The 21605-nt window shown below is 42.4% G+C and overlaps 1 protein-coding gene across 2 annotated transcripts in view; it reads right to left on the bottom strand.

Moving 5' to 3' along the window:
* Positions 1-5007: 5007 nt before the first annotated feature.
* Positions 5008-21605, bottom strand: part of entpd3 (ectonucleoside triphosphate diphosphohydrolase 3) — a 172455-nt gene continuing 155857 nt past the window's right edge. For both annotated transcript variants that reach the window (XM_077526344.1, XM_077526345.1), the window contains 2 exons: positions 8833-8970; positions 5008-5617 (listed from right to left, as the gene is read on the bottom strand). In XM_077526344.1, the coding sequence (XP_077382470.1) occupies positions 5429-5617; positions 8833-8970 (327 nt within the window). In that variant the 3' untranslated portion in view covers positions 5008-5428. The remainder of the gene's footprint in view (positions 5618-8832; positions 8971-21605) is intronic.

Here is a 21605-nt window from a genome sequence, read left to right as displayed (position 1 = left end):
TAGGATCATCTCGGTCAAGTTCATGCAGCTTTTATTGTCACGAAAAATCTTCAGACTTTGCGTCACCGTAGCGGCCACGCCCTTTGGCGAAAAGTTACAATATTCGGTGTGGGGCATGATCAACATCTTAAGGCTTTTCTGACCAATTTTCAACTGGATCCCTTCAACGAGCTCAGCACAGTAGCTAAAAACGTAAAGTATGACATTTATTGTAACCACTAGGTGGCGCTATATGTATAACTGAATTTTTTCATATAGGTGTTTTCAGGCCGTGACTATTACGTTGCCTGAGAAGTTTGAGATTTTTTGGAGCTTGTACATGGGAGTTATTCAGCATTTGCTCTTTCTGGACAAATGAAATTTTAAAGGCAATATTTGATGCCCCGCCCCCGTCATATAGTATTTCGAAAAGGCAAGATTTTTTGCCCAGCTGTTCTCTTAGGTCTTGAGATGATAAATGCCAAGTTTGAAGTCAATGGGATGAAAAATGTTTGCATAGGGGGGAAAAGCATGACCACAGTGAATGTGCCAAAATAGGCCAAAATTGGACATTAAAAAATTCATAGCTCACTTCCTGTACATTTTAGGAAATGGCTTCCACTGACTTTTTTGTGCGTCTCGGAGTGCTACACGTGCCTGCCAATTTTCGTAGCTCTAGCTCAAACGGGCCGGGATTGGTTTTTATTTTTCTACGCTAGGTGGCGCTATAGAGTCGCGTTGTTATGACAACTACATAATATCAAATTTTTCGCCGGGCCCGAAGAGACTGCAAAGTTTGGTGAGTTTTCGTAAATGTTTAGGCCCTCAAAAATGCGATCGTTTGCGGAGAATAAAGAAGAAGAAGAAGAAGAAGAAGAAGAAGAAGAAGAAGAAGAATTCTTACAAAAACAAGAGGGACCTCGCAGCGGTCGCTGCTCGGGCCCTAATAATAATAAAGGTTAGAAACAACATATGTGGGAATGCTTTCAGCCTTCCCACAATAATAAGTATAACAATAAAGGTTTAGAAACAACATATGTGGGAATGCTTTCAGCATTCCTACAACTAGACTTAGCAATTTCTGGAGAAATTGCATTGCGTGGGAATGCTGAAAGCTGAATGCTAATAGCTGAATGCTAAGCCGAATGCTAATAGCTGAATGCTAATGAAGGAAACAGAAAGGTAAACTCTGAAAATTAAAAAGTAATTAACTATTAATTACTAGAAGTATTAGTAGAAACAGTAGTATACACACACACACACACACACACACACATATACATATATATATATATATATATATATATATATATATATATATATATACATATATATATATATATATATATATATATATATATATATATATATACATATATACATCCATTTTCTTAACCGCCTTTCCACACGAGAGTCGCGAGGGTGCTGGAGCCTATCCCATCTGGCTTCAGGCAGTAGGCAGGGTACACCCTGAACTGGTTGCCGGCCAATCCCGGGTCAGGCAAAATGATCAGACACATTTGTAGGTTTAATAAAAGACAAATAAAGTAAAGAAACAACAAAGTGTTTTTATTTTCGAAAAGTACATATAATGCCATTTTGTTTCATTAGGTTTTGAAAATTGAATCAGTCAAATGGGATCCATTCCCGTCGAAGGCGTGCATGAAAGTTTCAATGCAGATCCAAGAATATATTAGAATATATAATATATATCGATATTTAAAAAAAAGGTCACAATATTGAAAAAAAAAAAGCTAATGCAAGCACACATTGATCGCTTCACAAGCAAATTAGGTTCCCCTTCATCTGACAATTAGCATAGATTTTAAACATAGAAGGCCAAAACATCACTAATGAAAATCAAATTGCACTAATAAACTAGCCAATAGAGGGTGCTAGAACTGCACAAATGGAAATCAACCTGACTTTTTTTTAACAGGTGTTCCTTTCTAATATTGTGAACATGACGACGATGATATTAATTAATATCACAATATCACAATATTGCCCTTATCGTTACATCCCTAAAACACACTGCCTCATTTGTTTGTTTGTTTTTAAACAAAACAAAACACACCCATACACACATCAACACTGAGTTTTCAGCGCATTTACAAGCATGCTGCAGCAATAGTCAGCCGAAAGCTGTTCAAGAAAGAAGGAATTGCATCTCTTATAAATGTGTAAAGCGGCATGGTGACTGACTGGTTAGCACGTCCTCCTCCCAGTTCTGAGGACTCCGGTTCGAGTCCAGGCTCCGGTCTTCCTGGGTGGAGTTTGCATGTTCTCCCCGTGCCCGCGTGGGTCTTCTCCGGGTACTCCGGTCTCTTCCCACATTCCAGAGACATGCATGGCAGGCTAATTGGGCGCTCCAAATTGTCCCTAGGTGTACTTGTGTGTGTGGATGGTTGTTCGTCTCTGTGTGCCCTGCGATTGGTTGGCAACCAGTCCAGGGTGTCCCCTGCCTACTGCCCAGAGCCAGCTGAGATAGGCGCCAGCACCCCCCACGACCCTTGTGAGGAATAAGCGGTCAAGAGAATGGATGGATGGATAAATGTGTAGATGAAAAAAAATATTGTGGGCAAGAAGGCTGATGCCATGCAAAGCTTTGGGGGGCAAGACAGCATCGCGTGCAAACACGGGTCAAGACAGCTGAGCAAGCTGGTGAGGCTCTGTGTTATTATTTCTTGTCCACTCTCAAACACTGGTCCCTCTCTGAACCGAGCGAAGCCAGCCAGGTGCAAGACCGAGTGAAGAGTAGCGGCTGCCTGCCTGCCATACGCCCCTTCCAGTCTCCTTCAAATTGGAGTGAGCCTCAGTCACAGTCAGTAAGAGGGGCATGCATTATTGTGGATTTAGTTTTTATACTTGTAATTTTCTATGGATTTATACTACCGTATTTTCCGCACTATAAGGCACACCACATTAAAGGCGCACCTTCAATGAATGACATATTTTAAAACTTTTTCCATATATAAGGCGCTACAGTAGAGGCTGGGGTTACTATTAGATGGTGCTGCGCTAAAGGGAATGTCAACAAAACAGTCAGATAGGTCAGTCAAACTTTATTAATAGATTACAAACCAGCTTTCTGACAACTCCATTCACTCCCAAAATGAATAAACAGCTGTTTTATTATTTTCTCTGAGGTAAAGTATTAGTATTAGCTAGCGATCCAAGATGGCGGGATCTTCTGCGCATGCGCGTCACTGATCGTGCAGGGTCACCGATAGCGTCTTGACAGCGAGACCTGTTGCGGCTCAATATTGATCCATATATAAGGCGCACTGGATTATAAGGCGCATGGTCAGCTTTTAAAAAAATTGAAGGCTCTTAGGTGTGCCTTATAGTCGTGAAAATATGGTATTTATTTAAACTCTTTTCTGTTTTGTTTATTACAAAAATCACCAGCGATCACAAAGCAGTGTGTCATGGGTGGGGCTTGGAGAAGATCATTCATGTAAAACATAAGGTGACAACTTTAATAACTTTTTGACACGTTTCTGTTTGATCAAGGGTATGTGACGGTTAACTTTCGCACATCAATAAAAATACAAAGGTGTGGAAGAAGATAGACTGCATTATCAGAACCATGCACAGCGTGGAACTGTTTCAGCAACAAACTATCTCCCTCAGAAAATGGCTAAATGTCAAGTTAAACATGAGTGCAACGATAATCACACAATGTTCACAAGGTCTTGACTGAAAGATATACATGGCAAATGTTGCTGGGAAACACGACGGCAGTGCTGGCTATGTTCTAACCATGCAGACAGATGCTGAGAGTGCTGAAAAGCAGGTCACACAACAAGGACATCTCTCTCTCTCTCTCTCTCTCTCTCTCTCTCTCTCTCTCTCTCTCTCTCTCTCTCTCTCTCTCTCTCTCTCTCTCTCTCTCTCTCACTCGCTCCCCCTCTCGCTCTCCTTCTCTCTCTCTTCTCTCTCTCTCTCACTCGCTCGCTCCCTTGCTCCACCTCTCTCTCCTTCTCTCTCTCACTCAATCCCCCTCTCTCTCTCACTGTCTCTCACTCCCTCGCTCCCCCTCTCCTTCTCTCTCTCTCTCTCTCTCTCTCTCTCTCTCTCTCTCTCTCTCCCCCCTCCCTCGCTTCCCCCCTTCTCTCTCTCTCTCTCTCTCTCTCTCTCTCTCCTCGCTCCCTCGCTTCCCCTCTCTCTCTCTCTCACTCGCTCCCTCGCTCCCCCCCTCTCTCCTTCTCTCTCTCTCTCTCTCTCCCACTCGCTCCCTCTCTCGCTCTCCTTCTCTCTCTCTCTCTCTCCCTCTCTCTCTCTCTCTCTCTCACTTGCTCCCCCTCTCTCTCCTTCTCTCTCCTCTCTCTCTCACTCGCTCGCTCCCTTGCTCCACCTCTCTCTCCTTCTCTCTCTCACTCGCTCCCCCTCTTTCTCTCGCTGTCTCTCACTCCCTCACTCCCCCTCTCTCTCCTTCTCTCTCTCTCTCGACTCGCTCGCTCCCTTGCTCCACCTCTCTCTCCTTCTCTCTCTCACTCACTCCCCCCCTCTCTCTCTCACTGTCTCTCACTCCCTCGCTCCCCCTCTCTCCTTCTCTCTCTCTCTTTCTCTCTCTCTCTCTCTCTCTCTCTCTCTCTCACTCGCTCCCCCATCTCTCTCCTTTTCTCTCTCAATCTCTCTCTCTCTTTCTCTCTCTCTCTCTCTCTCTCGCTCCCTCGCTTCCCCTCTCTCTCTCACTCGCTCCCTCGCTCCCCCCTCTCTCTCTCCTTCTCTCTCTCTCTCTCCCACTCGCTCCCTCTCTCGCTCTCCTTCTCTCTCTCTCTCCCTCTCTCTCTCTCTCTCTCTCTCTCTCTCTCTCACTCTCTAACTCGCTCCCCCTCTATCTCTCCTTCTCTCTCTCTCTCTCTCTCTCTCTCTCTCTCTCTCTCTCTCTCTCTCTCTCTCTCTCTCTCTCCCTCGCTTCCCCTCTCTCTCTCTCTCTCTCTCTCTCGCTTCCCCCTCTCTCTCTCACTCGCTCCCTCGCTCCCCCTCTCTCTCTCTCTCTCTCTCTCTCTCTCTCTCTCTCTCTCTCTCTCTCTCTCTCTCTCTCTCTCTCACTCACTCACTCACTCACTCACTCACTCACTCACTCATTCACTCACTCACTGGCAATTGTAAATATGTTTGGATTTTGTTTTTATTACTTGTATTTTTGTGGTTTCATACCATTTTGTATTTTTTTAATTTTAATTTTTATTTTTATTTATTTAAACGAAGTCAAGTCAGGCATTGTGAACAAATTACAGTTGTTCTTTTTGTGAAGTGATCGGGAAACAAGTTTCCTTCAAGTTCAGCTTGTAGTTTTGCTGCAGTGCACCAGTAATGGCCCAATTAACATAAGATCAGCGTCTCAGGATTAGCAAAAAGTGTCCAGGTCATAATGGCCATCCGTTGGGCTCCCACGTGTATAGGGAAAAATGGTCAAAATGACCAGGAGTCCTTCAAATTAATAACATGTGCGAATAAGAATGATGAAAATCAAGATGACAGTAATAATGGTCAGAGCTGAAAATAAAAAGATAAGACCAGCAAAGACGGGATCAGTCAGTGGGAGGACTTCATTCACCTCAGAAGGAATCATATTGGAGCTACTAAGCATGTATCCCAAACTCCAACCTACACTGGTGTTCTTTACCTGAAAAGAAGATAAAAACACATATTAAAGAGAAAGTCAAGCCAAAAATGTTCTTTATAATAATATGATGTATGTGCCCTGTTGTATCATATCAGACATTATTTTTCTCATAATATGCTAACAAACCATTTTCAGTATCATTGATTATTGCATGACAAATTGATTAATTCAATTCAAAATTTTATTTAATGCTTTAAAAAGTAATGAAATTTTACACATATATAAATTATACACATTATGTTTTGTTAAATTATTTGGACAGATTACGTTATATTAACAGCAACAACTTCACACATTTGAATAATGTTACACTTAATCATTGGTTTCCAAGTATTTGCTAGAATGATTCAAGTTTGTTCACAGTTAAGCAATACGTTACACTGACCAGTAAAATCGGTTAGTCGTATTTATACTATTACAATATTATGTATAACGATAGTCACAAGGTCATTGTGAACTTTGATAATGACATGACATTGAATATTTGGAACCACTAAATGAAGATGCAACCGAAAAGGGAAAAAAGCTAATTTTTGGTATTGTGCAACGTAGATTAAAGAGAAAATGGCCCTCAACTGAGAACTTTGTATTCTGCGTGAATTCTGGACATACAAACAGACCAACTCTCACAGAGCTTGTGTGCAGTCATTCTTGTTGTCTTGTATTGGGGTCCAAACAAACAGGCACCTTTGGTGAATTCATGATTATTGCCTTCATTTTAAAAGTACAACTTTGGAAAATAAGAACAAGTTAACCAAAAATTTCCAACAGCACCCACAAGTCGAAAATCAATGTTGATCAATGTTAAGTTTGCGAAATATGAGTTAGGCAGCAAAATCCGCCAGTTCATCTTTTTTGCCACATGCTGTCGCCTGAAAATGACATCAGGGCTCAGGTAACGACCAATCAGGGGTCAACTGTTCTCTGAAGCTGAGCTGTAATTGGCCGTTACCTGAGCCCTGTGAACAACTGTGATATATGTAATTTTCAGTCAAGAGCAAGTGGCAAAATAGCCGCCCCCTGAGTTGGATAAAAACAGGTACATTTTGCTGCTTAACTCGTATTCCACAAGACACATGTTATATGCAACCCCACTAGTCTAAACACAATATTACGATATGTTAAGAAACATACTAGACGTGAAATTTCTGGAGAAATTGCATGTGAATGCTGAAACCTGAACAGTAAAATTTCAGGGGTGGGCAAACTCGGTCCTCAGGGGCCCTGCAGGTTTTGGATGTGTCTCTTCTCCAACACCGTTGATATATGATGAGCTCATCAGCAAGCACTGAATAAGCCTGATAACGATCCTGTTGACTGAAATCAGCTTTTGTTGGAATAGGGAAACCTCCAAAACCTGCAGGACTCTGGCCCTTGAGGACGGGTACGCCCACCCCTGTAATATTTGAATGCTTGTGGAATGTTGTGGAATGCTTTTTAAGTATATTGAAAGGTGTATGATGTAAAGATCATCATCAATCATTAAAAAAAATAAAATAAACAGAACAGAACTTGAACTGCAATTTCCTGAGGTGGGATTTGAAACCCATCTTCCCACATACTGGTACCTGCTTTAGCACTGACTTTACAATTGAGCCACAGGTTAAGTATTGAGATTTTTCTGTCATTGTAATCCGTGTGATTGGCTGTGCTGGGCAGGAAATGCAAATCAGTTACTTTTTCCCCTCCAGTAATCTGCCTGAATTATCTTTTTTTCTATTTCATTACAAAAATATATCAAAACACAAATCAAAGTTCAGTTAATATTCATTATCTTTACTACATGGAGACAAAGGTTCCATGTGAATTCAATGAACAAATTGAACTACTATCTGAGCACATCACTCTTATTGAATGGGGTGAAATGCAGTAGTACGATGTCATCGGTCAGTGGAGCCCTTTGCCCGGAAGAATGATTTGCATTTTCTAGTTAAATAGCCAATTACTGATCTCCATTAGACACACTGCACTTCAATTGTCTAAAATGCACAATGAGTCAATAACGCTTACTTATTCACAATTATAAACATTGCATTTTAATTTCCTGACTGTATTTTTAATATGTTTGGAATTTTAGTTCATGAAACCATGACAGCAATTGGTGTCACAAACAATGACCTTGGAAGTGTGTTATCTCCAGGTAGGTGTCAGTAACGCCACATGCAATTCTATGCCAGCCTGACGGAAGATCAATGATGGTGGGCATTCCATCAATATTGACGAAAGGCCCGTCAATGACAGATACCATGGCGTACACCCTTTTCGCTGAAGGAATGACAAATGAACGTTTGATGATTACAGTGAGACATTGATGGATTGACAATGACGGAAGGTTGTCTTGACTGTTGATGATAGCCGAATGACGGACACTCAAAATTCATTCATTGATGATGTTTAAGTATGTTAAATGAGAAAATATGAGCCTGGGAGGCATGGATTTTTGGAGCAAGTTGAAATTGGAACAGTGTAAATAGGACATATGTGGGAGTTGAATGATGCTGAAAAAGTAAGGGGAATAAGTGAAATAATAATCAGAATACCATATGTGTAAATGCTGAAAATTATTGTAAAGCATTTTTTGGGGTTGATTTGCCCTCTAAATTATACAGCTGTTAATCATTTATTCGAACTTTTCCGGTGCCTTGTAAAATTCCAAAAATCCTGTCAATAGTCTGTAGTGTTCCAACAATGTGTCAGAAAAGCCAAATTCCCATTACAATTCTGATAATGAATTCAAGTGTGTCTGTTTGGAACTACTGCCAGAAATCCTCCCAGACACCCAAAGGCAATGAACAGCACACAAAGCCTCTTGTCAGTTGGTTCGTCATTTGGGAACACGGCCAGCTGTTGAGGAACATCTCGCGTGTGAGCTGATATGCCATGGAAAAGGGGCTTTCATTTTTCATCATTCTTTGCAAAAAAAAAAAAAAAAAAAGGCATGTCTTCAGGACATCCAGAACTGAAAGATTGTCTGCCTCTGCCTTTCAATTTCTTTCACTGCAGATGACTGGGATGTAATCTTTGAGATGGGTGGTGACATACATCTGCAACATCTAAAGGCTAGTGGTGACAGCACAAGCACGTTATTGCTCACCAACTTTGTAAATATGTCCTTTCACATACATCGGTGTATGTCTATGCACACACACACAGTGACAACTACATAAAATATACTGACTTTGTTTTTTTGTTTTTTTTAATTCATTCAAACTTACCTTGTTTTGAAAGTGAATGTCTTTCCATGTGTTGGTGTCAAATTTGTAACCATTGGCCATCAAAGTGAAGATGTAATGAGATGCAAAGCAATAGGTGCGAAGGTATTTGTCACTGATCCATGTCATTTGCATCCTCAGCTACAAAGAAAAATAAAGGAATTAGAATGGGTTATTTTATGATTTGGATGAAAAATATTACATATCAAGATAGCAAATGTTACATGGGTTCTTTAACGTGCAGCATTTGCACTTTATCTGTCACTTCCAATGGAACCTGTAAAGTTTAATGCCCCTGAAGTTGTGCAATTTGTATTTCAACCAAGTAATGATGCGTCTTTTAAGCAGTTGAAAACTTCTCTTAAAACATCAGTGTATTCCATGAGAGCAACACGTGTGAGAGGACTAATGTTGCATGGTGTTCTTTTTCTTTAGATTTTGGTGGCTGTTGTTCAGGAACCCTTAAAAAAAATAGAATGTAAGTAGAGAAGAAGTTGCAAGAAACTAGCGGGCACACATTTAAGCAATAAGAATCCAGTGTCACTGCAAACTTTAGAATTTGTTATATGTTTATATATTTGTTAAATGGTACAAGAGTACCCAGAGAAAATCGATGCGTGTGGATAGAAAATGTAAATTCCAGGAGCCCGGAGCCAAGATATAAACCCAGAACCTCTGTGAGGAAGCCACTTCATCAACATGCTGCCCCAGATGTTTTTACAAACTAAGCTAAATGGAGGTTGTACTGTGTACATATAAAAAAAAAATCTGTTATCACCTCAACTTTCCTCAAGTTCCTCAAAATACTTGCTGCTTAATTGGGGCCTGAAAACCGGCCGCTACGAGGTCTCTATTGTAATTGAAGGAATTATTCTTTTCGCCTATTATTATTGTTAGGGCCCTGAGTAGCGACAACTGCGAGGTCCCTGTTGTAATTGAAGGATGATTTTCCCACCTATTATTGGTAGGCCCTCAGCAGTGGCCACTTCGATGTACCTCTTGTTTTTCTAGAAATTATTCTCATCACAGCCTGAGCGTCACTATTTTAATTGAAGAAATCGTTCTGTTCATCTATTATTATAAACATGCATGAAAACTCAGCCAATTTCACACACTCATCGGACCTGGCGAAGAATATGATATTTTAAAGTTGTTTAAGACAATTTTGAAAAAAATCTCTCTGTAGCTCAGAGGTTTAACAAAGGCCGACCCCGGTACTTTTGACCTCTAGCTATCAAAATTGGGAGGCGTGTGTGTAGCATCCTGAGACATACCAAAAATTAGCAGTTTGCTTTTTATATAGCAATTTTAACTACACCAGGGGTGTCAAACATAAGGCCCGTGGGCCGGATCAGGCCTGCAAATGGGTTTATAAATTACAAAAAAAAAAAATAATAAATAAAAATAAATAAATAAATAAATAAATAAATAAAAATAGGATAATATATAATGTCGGGCTAATTAATCAGCCGGCCACAATCAAAACATAAATTTGTAATTTCACTCAGATGAGCAATTCAACTTGTACGGGGAATCATTGTCCTGGACGTCAGTATTTTACACACAATTTAAACTATGGTTGTATTATATTATATTTTTATATTTTGATTGTGAAAATGACTAATTATTATTTGTAGTTGAATGATAAATCAATAAAAAGAAAATGTGACCTGCAACTAGTCTATAGTGGTATTTGAACCAAAACTTCCTGTTTATTGATCAAAGCTCTGCTGCACTACCCACTGAGCCACAGTGGACTTGCTGTTATCATTGAAGTGTTCTAGAATATGGATAAATACAGAAAAACAATAATTGGATGCTAAATTACTGGACATGACTTTCAGAAATTGAAGTCGGGGAAAAAAAATTGTTGCAACCTGGGTTTGAACCCATGTAGCCGATTATTCCCACATTATACATTTTCCATTTACTTCCACATTATTCATCCGATTTACGTCATTCCAACTTCAATATATATTCCAGTAATTCACACAATGAGCTCTTCCAGCTTATCAGTTCCAAAATTCACAATTTCCGATTGCGCAGTCGATTATTCCCACATTCTACATTTTCCATTTACTTCCACGTTATTCATCCGATTGACTTCATTCCAACTTCAGTACATTCCAGAAATTCATGCTATGAGCTATTCAAGCTATTCAGTTCCAAAATTCACAATTTCCGATTTTGTAGCCGATTATTCCCACATTCTACACTTTCTATTTATTTCCACATTATTCATCTGATTTACTTCATTCCAACTTCAGTACATTCCAGTATTGCATGCTCTGAGCGATTCCTGCTTTTCAGTTCCAAAATTTACAATTTTCGATTTCGTAGCCGATTATTCCCACATTCTACATTTTGGAGATTCTACATTTCACATTTACTTCCACATTATTCATCCGATTCACTTCATTCCAACTTCAGTACATTCCAGTAATTCATTCTCTGAGAGATTCCATCTTTTCAGTTCCAAAATTTACAATTTTCGATTTCGTAGCCGATTATTCCCACATTATACATTTTCCATTTACTTCTGCATTATTCATCTGATTTACTTCATTCCAATTCAGTACATTCCAGTATTTCATGCTCTGGGCGATTCCTGCTTTTCAGTTCCAAAATTTACAATTTTAGATTTCGTAGCCGATTATTCCCACATTCTACATTTTGGAGATTATACATGTCACATTTATTTCCACATTATTTATCCGATTCACTTCATTCCAACTTCAGTACATTCCAGTAATTCATGCTATGTGCGATTCCTGCTTTTCAGTTCCAAAATTTACAATTTTCGATTTCGTAGCCGATTATTCCCGCATTATACATTTTCCATTTACTTCCACATTATTCATCCGATTTACTTCATTCCAACTTCAATATATTCCAGTAATTCAAGCCGTGAGCTCTTCCAGCGATTCAGTTCCAAAATTCACAATTTCCGATTTTGTAGCCGATTATTCCCACATTATACATTTTCCATTTACTTCCACATTATTCATCCGATTTACTTCATTCCAACTTCAATATATATTCCAGTAATTCACACAATGAGCTCTTCCAGCTTATCAGTTCCAAAATTCACAATTTCCAATTGCATAATCGATTATTCCCACATTCTATATTTTCCATTTACTTCCACATTATTCATCCGATTTACTTCATTCCAACTTCAATATATTCTAGTAATTCACACCATGAGCTCTTCCAGATTTTCAGTTCCAAAATTCACAATTCCCGATTTCGTTGTCGATTATTCCCACATTCTACATTTTCCACTTACTTCCACGTTATTCATCCGATTGACCATTCCAACTTCAGTACATTCCAGAAATTCATGCTATGAGCTATTCCAGCTATTCAGTTCTAAAATTCACAATTTCCAATTTCGTAGCCGATTATTCCCACATTCTACACTTTCTATTTACTTCCACATTATTCATCTGATTTACTTCATTCCAAGTTCATTATATTCCAGTAATTCAGGCCATGAGCTCTTCCAGCTTTTCAGTTCCGAAATTCACAATTTCCGATTTCAGAGCCGATTATTCCCACATTCTACATTTTCCATTTACTTCCACGTTATTCATACGACTGACTTCATTCCAACTTCAATACATTCCAGTAATTCATGCTATGAGCTATTCCAGCTTATCAGTTCCAAAATTCACAATTTCCGATTTCGTATTATTCACACATTCTACACTTTGTATTCACTTCCACATTCATCCGATTTACTTCATTCCAACTTCAGTACATTCCAGTATTTCATGCTTTGAGCGATTCCAGCTTTTCAGTTCCAAAATTCACAATTTCCGATTTCAAAACCGATTATTCCCACATTCTACACTTTCTCTTTACTTCCACATTATTCATCCGATTTACTTCATTCCAACTGCAGTACATTCCATTATTTCATGCTTTGAGCTATTCCAGCTTTTCAGTTCCAAAATTCACAATTTCTGATTTAGTAACCGATTTTTCCTCATTATTCTTCATGGGAGATTCTACATTTCACATTTACTTCCACCTTTTTCATTCGATTCACTTCATTCCAGTTTCAATATTTTCCAGTAATTCACACCATGAGCTCTTCCAGCTTTTCAGTTCCAAAATTCACAATTTCCGATTTTGTAGCCGATTATTCCCATATTCTACAATTTGCAGATTCTACATTTCACATTTACTTCCATATTATTCATCCGATTCACTTCATTCCAACTTCAGTACATTCCAGTATTTCATGCTTTGAGCTCTTCCTGCTTTTCCATTCCAAAATTTACAATTTGCGATTTCGTAGCCGATTATTCTCGCATTATACATTTTTCATTTACTTCCACATTATTCATCCGATTTACTTCATTCCAACTTCAGTACATTCCATTATTTCATGCTTTGAGCTATTCCAGCTTTTCAGTTCCAAAATTCACAATTTCCGATTTCGTACCCGATTTTTCCCCATTATTCTTCATGGGAGATTCTACATTTCACATTTACTTCCACCTTTTTCATTTGATTCACTTCATTCCAGTTTCAATATTTTCCAGTAATTCACACCATGAGCTCTTCCAGCTTTTCAGTTCCAAAATTCACAATTTCCGATCTCGTAGCCGATTATTCCCACATTCTACACTTTCTATTTACTTCCACATTATTCATCCGATTCACTTCATTCCAACTTCAGTACATTCCAGTATTTCATGCTCTGAGCGATTCCTGCTTTTCCGTTCCAAAATTCACAATTTCCGATTTCGTAGCCGATTATTCCCACATTCTACACTTTCTATTTACTTCCACATTATTCATCCGATTCACTTCATTCCAACTTCAGTACATTCCAGTATTTCATGCTCTGAGCAATTCCTGCTTTTCCGTTCCAAAATTTACAATTTTCGATTTCGTAGCCGATTATTCCCACATTCTACACTTTCCCTTTACTTCCACATTATTCATCCGATTTACTTCATTCCAACTTCAATATTTTCCAGTAATTCACGCCATGAGCTCTTCCAGATTTCCAGTTCCAAAATTCACAATTTCCGATTTCGTAGCCGATTATTCCCACATTCTACATTTTCCATTTACTTCCACGTTATTCATCCGATTGACTTAATTCTAACTTCAGTACATTCCAATAATTCATGCTATGAGCTATTCCAGCTTTTCAGTTCCAAAATTCACAATTTCCAATTTCATAGCCGATTATTCCCACATTCTACACTTTCCATTTACTTCCACATTCATACGATTTACTTCATTCCAACTTCAGTACATTCCAGTAATTCATGCTACAAGCTATTGCTGATTTTCAGTTGCAAAATTGACAATTTCAGATTTCGTAGCCGATTATTCCCACAATCTACACTTTCTATTTACTTCCATATTATTCATCCGATTTACTTCATTCCAACTTCAGTACATTCTAGTAATTCACGCCATGAGCTCTTCCAGATTTTCAGTTCAATAATTCACAATTTCCGATTTCGGAGCCGATTATGCCTACATTCTACACTTTCCATTCAACACCATTCAATATCATTCAACATTATTCCAAATCATTCCACAGGTATTCATTCAGCTCTCCAGGCTTCACACGCCATTTCTCCAGAAATGGCATTTTCTAGTTCTTATTCTTATTGTGTGAAGGCTGGTGGCCTTCACACATATGTTATTCATTCTTTCTTCTTCTTCTTCTTCTTATTCCGCCCACTTTTTTGACGTGTAACTACTTCCACATAATTCATCCGATTTTCGCCATTCCAATTTCAAACTATTTCTAAAATTCACGCGAACAATTCAAACAATTCTGAAGGAACCCATTTTCAATCCGGAATTTGATCCCAAATTTTGTTTTTTTCGCAGCTTGGAGGCCTCAAATTTCTTTTGTTTTGCAACTACAGCATTCCAAAACTTCCCATTAAATTGTCTAATTTCCATAAGCAGATGCTTCTTTCATGGTCTTTGATTTATAAACATAACTTCTTACCCCATAGATATTATCTATGGAATAATGCAGATATTATACATAAACGTAAATCCTTATTTGATCCAGTTTGGTTCTCTCATAATATTCTTTTGGTTGGTCAAATGTTTAATTCAAATGGCTTGTTTTTGACTTACCAGGAGTTTGTTTTGAAGTATAATATTACGATTTCTGTCTCTGACTTTAATGCCGTTGTAAATGCAATTCCTACTGGTGTTATTACCTTGTTTAAAGATTTAGTTGGTTACAACTTCAACCTAACTCTGTCTATCGATCCAACCAAAACAGAAATTGATGCGATTTGTTTTTCCCATAAGCGGAATAATAATTGCAATGTACGAAAGTTGTTCCAGAAAGATGTTGCTTCTGTACCTTATGTTGTGTTTTATTGGAATAATTGTATTACTAACCTTGACTGGACCAAAATTTGGAATTTGCCTTCCAAATATTTGATCAATAACAAAGTGAAAGAAGTATCTTTTAAAATAATTCATAGATGTTATCCATGCAAAGTTTTTCTACAGAGGATGAAGAAAAATATTAACAATGGCTGCTCTTTTTGTGAAAATTCTCCTGAGGATATATTTCATTTGTTTTGGGATTGCCCGTTTTCCAAAACATTTTGGAAAGATATTTCTAATTCTGTTTTCATGATTGTCGAACCACAACTTTCTCTTTGTTTTGAAATTATACTGTTTGGCTTCAATAGTTATCCCTCTAGTGTTAGGGGGGGCCGGGGTAGCCGGCGAGAGTGGATCCCAGAATACGCAGACCAGAGGAAGGATGATAAGGAATTTATTCCGCTGAGATGCGCGGAAACAAACAACCGAAAAAGCTGGTCAGACAACCAGTACAAAAACAACTCAACCGAAAACACTTGCAAAAGACAAGGAGAAAAATAGTGATTAACGAAAAACACTTGCTTACAAAAAGCAAGGATTCACAACAAACATCATACAACACGAAATAGAAAGTTCAACTTAAGAAAACGTGGCCAACAGCGCACACGTAAAAGGTAACACTACAAGTCTAGGTGAGAGAACGGAAACTAAAATCCAAACATTTTACAAAGTACAACAAAGGGCGACGTAGTAATACATGACACGTGAAAAACTATGAAAGACTATGAAAACGCTCGAATAAACACTTGGCAGCACAGCAGTGAGCAAGGTGAATAATCTGGCAGTCAGCAGTAGTGGCGCAGTGGCTTTTAAAGTCCATTGATTGTCCATGAGGAACAGGTGCGGTCATTAAGGTGGGAAACGCCCACCAATCACTTGGGTGCTGGAAAGAAAACAAACAGAGGCCTGAGAGCCAAACCATGACAGTACCCCCCCTTTAACGGACGCCCCCTGGCGGACCACCTGGTTTCGAGGGGTGAGCTGAATGGAAGTCCCGCAGGAGGGACGGATCCAAGATCCAGGAGCGGGGGACCCACTGCCGCTCCTCCGGCCCGTAGCCCTCCCAGTCGACCAGATACTGGACACCCCTGCCGCGAGGTCTGGAGTCCAGGATTTCTCTGACTGTGTAGATAGGGTCACCGTCGAGCAGTCGTGGAGGCGGCGGAGTCACTGGAGCGGGAGCTAACTCACTGGAGACAACAGGCTTGAGCTGGGAGACATGGAAGACTGGGTGGACCCTCATGGATGGCGGGAGACAAAGTTTCATGGCCACGGGATTAACCACAGTCACAATTTCGTAAGGGCCAACATACCGCTGCCCCAGCTTTTTGGCCCCGCCTGCTAGCCGTAAGTTTCGGGTGGATAGCCATACCTTGTCTCCCGGGGCATAGGTCGGTGCTGGGCGGCGGCGCCGATCAGCGATGGCCCGGTTCCGGGCAGCAGTACGGGACAAGGCCGCTCTGGTCTCCCGCCAGACTCTGTGGGCTCGGCGAAGGTGCATTTGCACGGACGGGAGGTTTACTTGTCCCTCTTGGGATGGAAACAGCGGGGGTTGGTAACCGTAAGCAGCCTCGAACGGAGATCGACCTGTCGCTGAGGAGACCAACGTGTTGTGTGCGTACTCAACCCAGGCTAGGTGTGATGACCATGATGCGGGGGACTGCAGGCACACACAGCGAAGCGCTGCTTCCAGTTCCTGGTTCAGGCGTTCCGTTTGGCCGTTGGTTTGCGGGTGGTAGCCCGATGACAGGCTCGTGGTGGCTCCCAATGCCCTGCAGAACCGCTTCCAGACTTGGGACACGAACTGTGGTCCTCTGTCAGAGACCAAGTCGAGGGGGATGCCATGGAGCCGAACCACGTGCTTGATCAACAGTTTTGCCGTCTCCAATGCAGACGGCAACTTTGATAAGGCCACGAAATGGCCAAGCTTTGAAAATCTGTCTGTTACGGTCAGAATCACAGTGTTACCTCTTGACACCGGCAGCCCCGTGATGAAGTCCATGGCAATGTGGGACCAAGGGCGAGAGGGTACCGGTAGGGGCCGTAGTAGCCCAGCAGGGGCTTGGTGGGACGCCTTTCCACAGGCACATGCGACACAAGCCCTCACAAAGTCTGAGACGTCTTTACTGAGTTCCGGCCACCAGAACCGTTGTTCCACCAGGTATTGCGTGCGGTGGACTCCAGGATGGCACGCGAGGTTGGACTCATGTCCCCATTGTAGAACATCCGGGCGTACCTGAGGGGGCACAAACAATTTCCCAGGAGGAACCTCTTCCGGTACTTGGATACCGGCCAGTGCGTCGGTAACTTTCCGTTCGATAGTCCATTGCAATGCTCCCACGATGCAGCGTTCGGGCAGAATAGGTTCAGGAACCATGGCTTCTGTGGCGTGGTCATAGATGCGTGAAAGGGCATCTGGCTTCTGATTCAAAGTTCCCCTGCGATAAGTCAGCACAAAGTCAAAACGAGTAAAAAACAGAGCCCATCTTGCCTGCCGTGGGTTCTTTCTTTTGGCTGCACGAATATATTCCAGGTTCTTGTGGTCTGTGTAGATTATGAATTGTTCCTTCGCTCCCTCCAGCCAGTGTCTCCACTCCCGTAGAGCCAGTACGATGGCCAGAAGTTCGCGGTTCCCAACGTCATAGTTGACCTCTGCAGGGCTAAGCCTCTTTGAGAAGAACGCGCAGGGGTGCAGCCTCTGGTCATCCGGGGAGCGTTGGGAAAGGACCCCCCCCACTCCTGAACTGGATGCGTCGACCTCGACCACAAAAGGAAGTTCTGGGTTAGCATGCTTCAACACTGGTGCAGTAGAAAACAATTGTTTTAATTCAGAAAAAGCTAATTCCGCTTCCGGAGTCCACTGGAATGGAACTTTATCAGATGTAAGCCGTGTAAGTGGTTGTGCCCTTTGACTATAGTTTTGGATAAAGCGCCTATAGAAATTAGCAAACCCTAGGAACCTTTGCAGCTGTTTCCTAGACGATGGAGAGGGCCAATCCACCACAGCCTGAATCTTAGCTGGGTCTGCTCTAAGTTGTCCTCTCTCCACTATGAAGCCCAGAAACTGGACCGAGTCTAAGTGAAATTCGCATTTCTCAGCTTTTACATACAACCGGTTCTCCAGTAATCGCTGGAGTACTTTGCGTACGTGAATCCTATGCTCTTTGAGATCGCGTGAAAAAATCAGGATGTCGTCAAGATAAACAAAACAGAACTGATCCAGCATATCTCGTAAGACGTCGTTAATTAAACACTGAAACACGGATGGTGCGTTAGTTAGTCCGAACGGCATTACTAGGTATTCGAAATGTCCCAGCGGGGTCTTGAAAGCAGTTTTCCACTCATCCCCCTCCCGAATCCGAACCAAGTGGTATGCACTCCTAAGATCAAGTTTTGTAAAAACTGTGGCGGCTTGCAGTGGCGCAAACGCTGAATCAAGCAAGGGCAAGGGGTATTTATTCTTTATAGTAATATCATTGAGACCCTTGTAATCAACACAGGGCCGTAACGACTTATCTTTCTTCTCGACGAAAAAAAACCCTGATCCTACCGGTGAAGTCGACGGACGGATTAAGCCGGCGGCCAAGGAGGAAGAGATATAGTCATGCAAGGCCGCCTGTTCCGGTTGCGAAACCCTGTACAATCTGGAGGAAGGAAGTGGCGCATTGGGAATCAAGTCGATTGCGCAATCGTAGGGTCTATGGGGTGGCAACGACTGGGCTCGGTCCTTACTGAAAACCTTACTAAGATCATGATATTCTCTCGGTACATTGTCAAGGCAGATTGCCTCCAGAAACATAGGCGGAGAGGTAGGTTTATCGCGGTCGGCGGATACTAGACAGTTAGCATGACAGAATTCGCTCCAGTTTTCCAAGGCCGGCTTGGACCAGTCGATCTCTGGATTATGTTTCTTAAGCCACGGAAGTCCCAAAATAATGGGTACCGAACGGGACGGCATAACAAAAAAACGAAGACGCTCCACGTGGTTACCTGACAACCTTAACTCAACCGGAGCCGTAACGTTTTCAATAGCGGCCAGGAGGCGTTCGTCAAGATCCAGCACCTCTTTACATTCCCTAAGGGGTTCTAAGGGACAACCCAACTGTTCAACAATACCAGGATCCATGAAACACTCATCGGCCCCAGAGTCAATAAGCGCTATAACTGTAACAGTATTTCCTGGCCCCGTTACCTCCCCTGGAAGTTCGAGCCTAGTGTGGCTGACAGTTCTAGAACCCACCATACTCTTCTCTACCCCCGTCCGAATGCACTCACGCTGTGGTGTAGATGACGAGACCGGGGTATCAGCCGGGGCTTGTAGAGAGCGGAGCAGCGTTGTTCCTTGTTGCCCCCGTGAAGCTCTGGCTGGACAGCCGGCGACGCGGTGTCCCACTTGACCGCAGTAGTAGCAGGCCCCACTCCGAGATCGGCGCAGCCGCTCTGCTGGGTGAAGTCGACCACTCCCCAGTTGCATGGGTTCGTCCGCTACGGCGTCAGTCACGGATCCTGACATGTCTCTGCGTTGGCTGCTTTGCTCGCAGCCCCGTTCTCGGCGTCTTTCCCGGATACGATTATCCAGTCTAATACTCAGGGCTATGAGTTCTTCCAAGTTCGTGGTTTCGTCGCGAACTGCCAACTCGTCCTTCAATACGGGTGAAAGTCCTCGCCGGAATATACAACAAAGCGCTCGATTGTCAAACCCGCTTTCTGCGGCCAGGATTCTAAATCCAATAGAATAGTTTGCGACTGATTGCCGGCCCTGCACATAGTCAAGTAACTGGCCTCCGGCCTCCTTCCCCGTCACAGGATGATCAAACACGCATCTGAATTCACGAACAAAATCGGGGAAGGAAGACCGGAGCTCAGGTGCTGAATTGCTCACGGCCATACTCCAAGAGGCTGCTTGGCCAGTCAAAAGGCTCATAACAAATGCTACCTTGGAGCGATCAAGGGCATACGTAAGCGGTTGTTGGTCAAAAATCAGGGAACAGTGGTGCAAAAAGGTACTGCACATACCGGGGTCTCCTCCGTAACGTGACGGATGTGGCAGAGAAGGCTCGCTAATAGCAACATTAGAAGGCAGCGCTTGCTCTAAGTCAGGAGTCGAGCTAGCTCGGGGAGAAGCGTATGCTTCTGCTTGACCGACCCGGGTCAAAAGCTCCCCAAATTGGCGGGCCAGCGTGGAAATCGCCTCCTGCATATCACGCAGCGATTTGTCATGCTGCCCCACCAACTTCCTTTGACTGGCCAAAGCGTGACGTACCTCTTCCGGGCCTGCGGGATCCATGGCCAGATTATTCTGTTAGGGGGGGCCGGGGTAGCCGGCGAGAGTGGATCCCAGAATACGCAGACCAGAGGAAGGATGATAAGGAATTTATTCCGCTGAGATGCGCGGAAACAAACAACCGAAAAAGCTGGTCAGACAACCAGTACAAAAACAACTCAACCGAAAACACTTGCAAAAGACAAGGAGAAAAATAGTGATTAACGAAAAACACTTGCTTACAAAAAGCAAGGATTCACAACAAACATCATACAACACGAAATAGAAAGTTCAACTTAAGAAAACGTGGCCAACAGCGCACACGTAAAAGGTAACACTACAAGTCTAGGTGAGAGAACGGAAACTAAAATCCAAACATTTTACAAAGTACAACAAAGGGCGACGTAGTAATACATGACACGTGAAAAACTATGAAAGACTATGAAAACGCTCGAATAAACACTTGGCAGCACAGCAGTGAGCAAGGTGAATAATCTGGCAGTCAGCAGTAGTGGCGCAGTGGCTTTTAAAGTCCATTGATTGTCCATGAGGAACAGGTGCGGTCATTAAGGTGGGAAACGCCCACCAATCACTTGGGTGCTGGAAAGAAAACAAACAGAGGCCTGAGAGCCAAACCATGACATCTAGATGTCAAAACGCTTTTCATATAATTAATTTTGTTCTCATCCATCCATCCATCCATCCATCCATCCATCTTCTTCCGCTTATCCGGGGTCGGGTCGCGGGGGCAGCAGCTTCAGGAGGGAAACCCAGACTTCCCTCTCCCCAGCCACTTCAACCAGCTCCTCCGGCGGGATCCCAAGGCGTTCCCAGGCCAGCCGAGAGACATAGTCTCTTCAGCGTGTCCTGGGTCGTCCCCGGGGCCTCCCGCCAGTGGGACATGCCCGGAACACCTCCCCAGGGAGGCGTCCAAGAGGCATCCGAACCAGATGCCCGGGCCACCTCAGCTGGCTCCTCTCAACGCGGAGGAGCAGCGACTTGACTCTGAGTCCCTCCCGGATGACCGAGCATCTCACCCCATCTCTAAGGGAGAGCCCGGACACCCTGCGGAGGAAACTCATTTCGGCCGCTTGTATCCGGGATCTCATTCTTTCGGTCACGA

This window comes from Festucalex cinctus, chromosome 7 (genome assembly GCF_051991245.1).
Source record: "Festucalex cinctus isolate MCC-2025b chromosome 7, RoL_Fcin_1.0, whole genome shotgun sequence".
Lineage (NCBI taxonomy): Eukaryota > Metazoa > Chordata > Actinopteri > Syngnathiformes > Syngnathidae > Festucalex > Festucalex cinctus.
The sequence above is the reverse complement of the archived record's forward strand: the minus strand, read 5'-3'. Positions and strand labels throughout refer to the sequence as shown.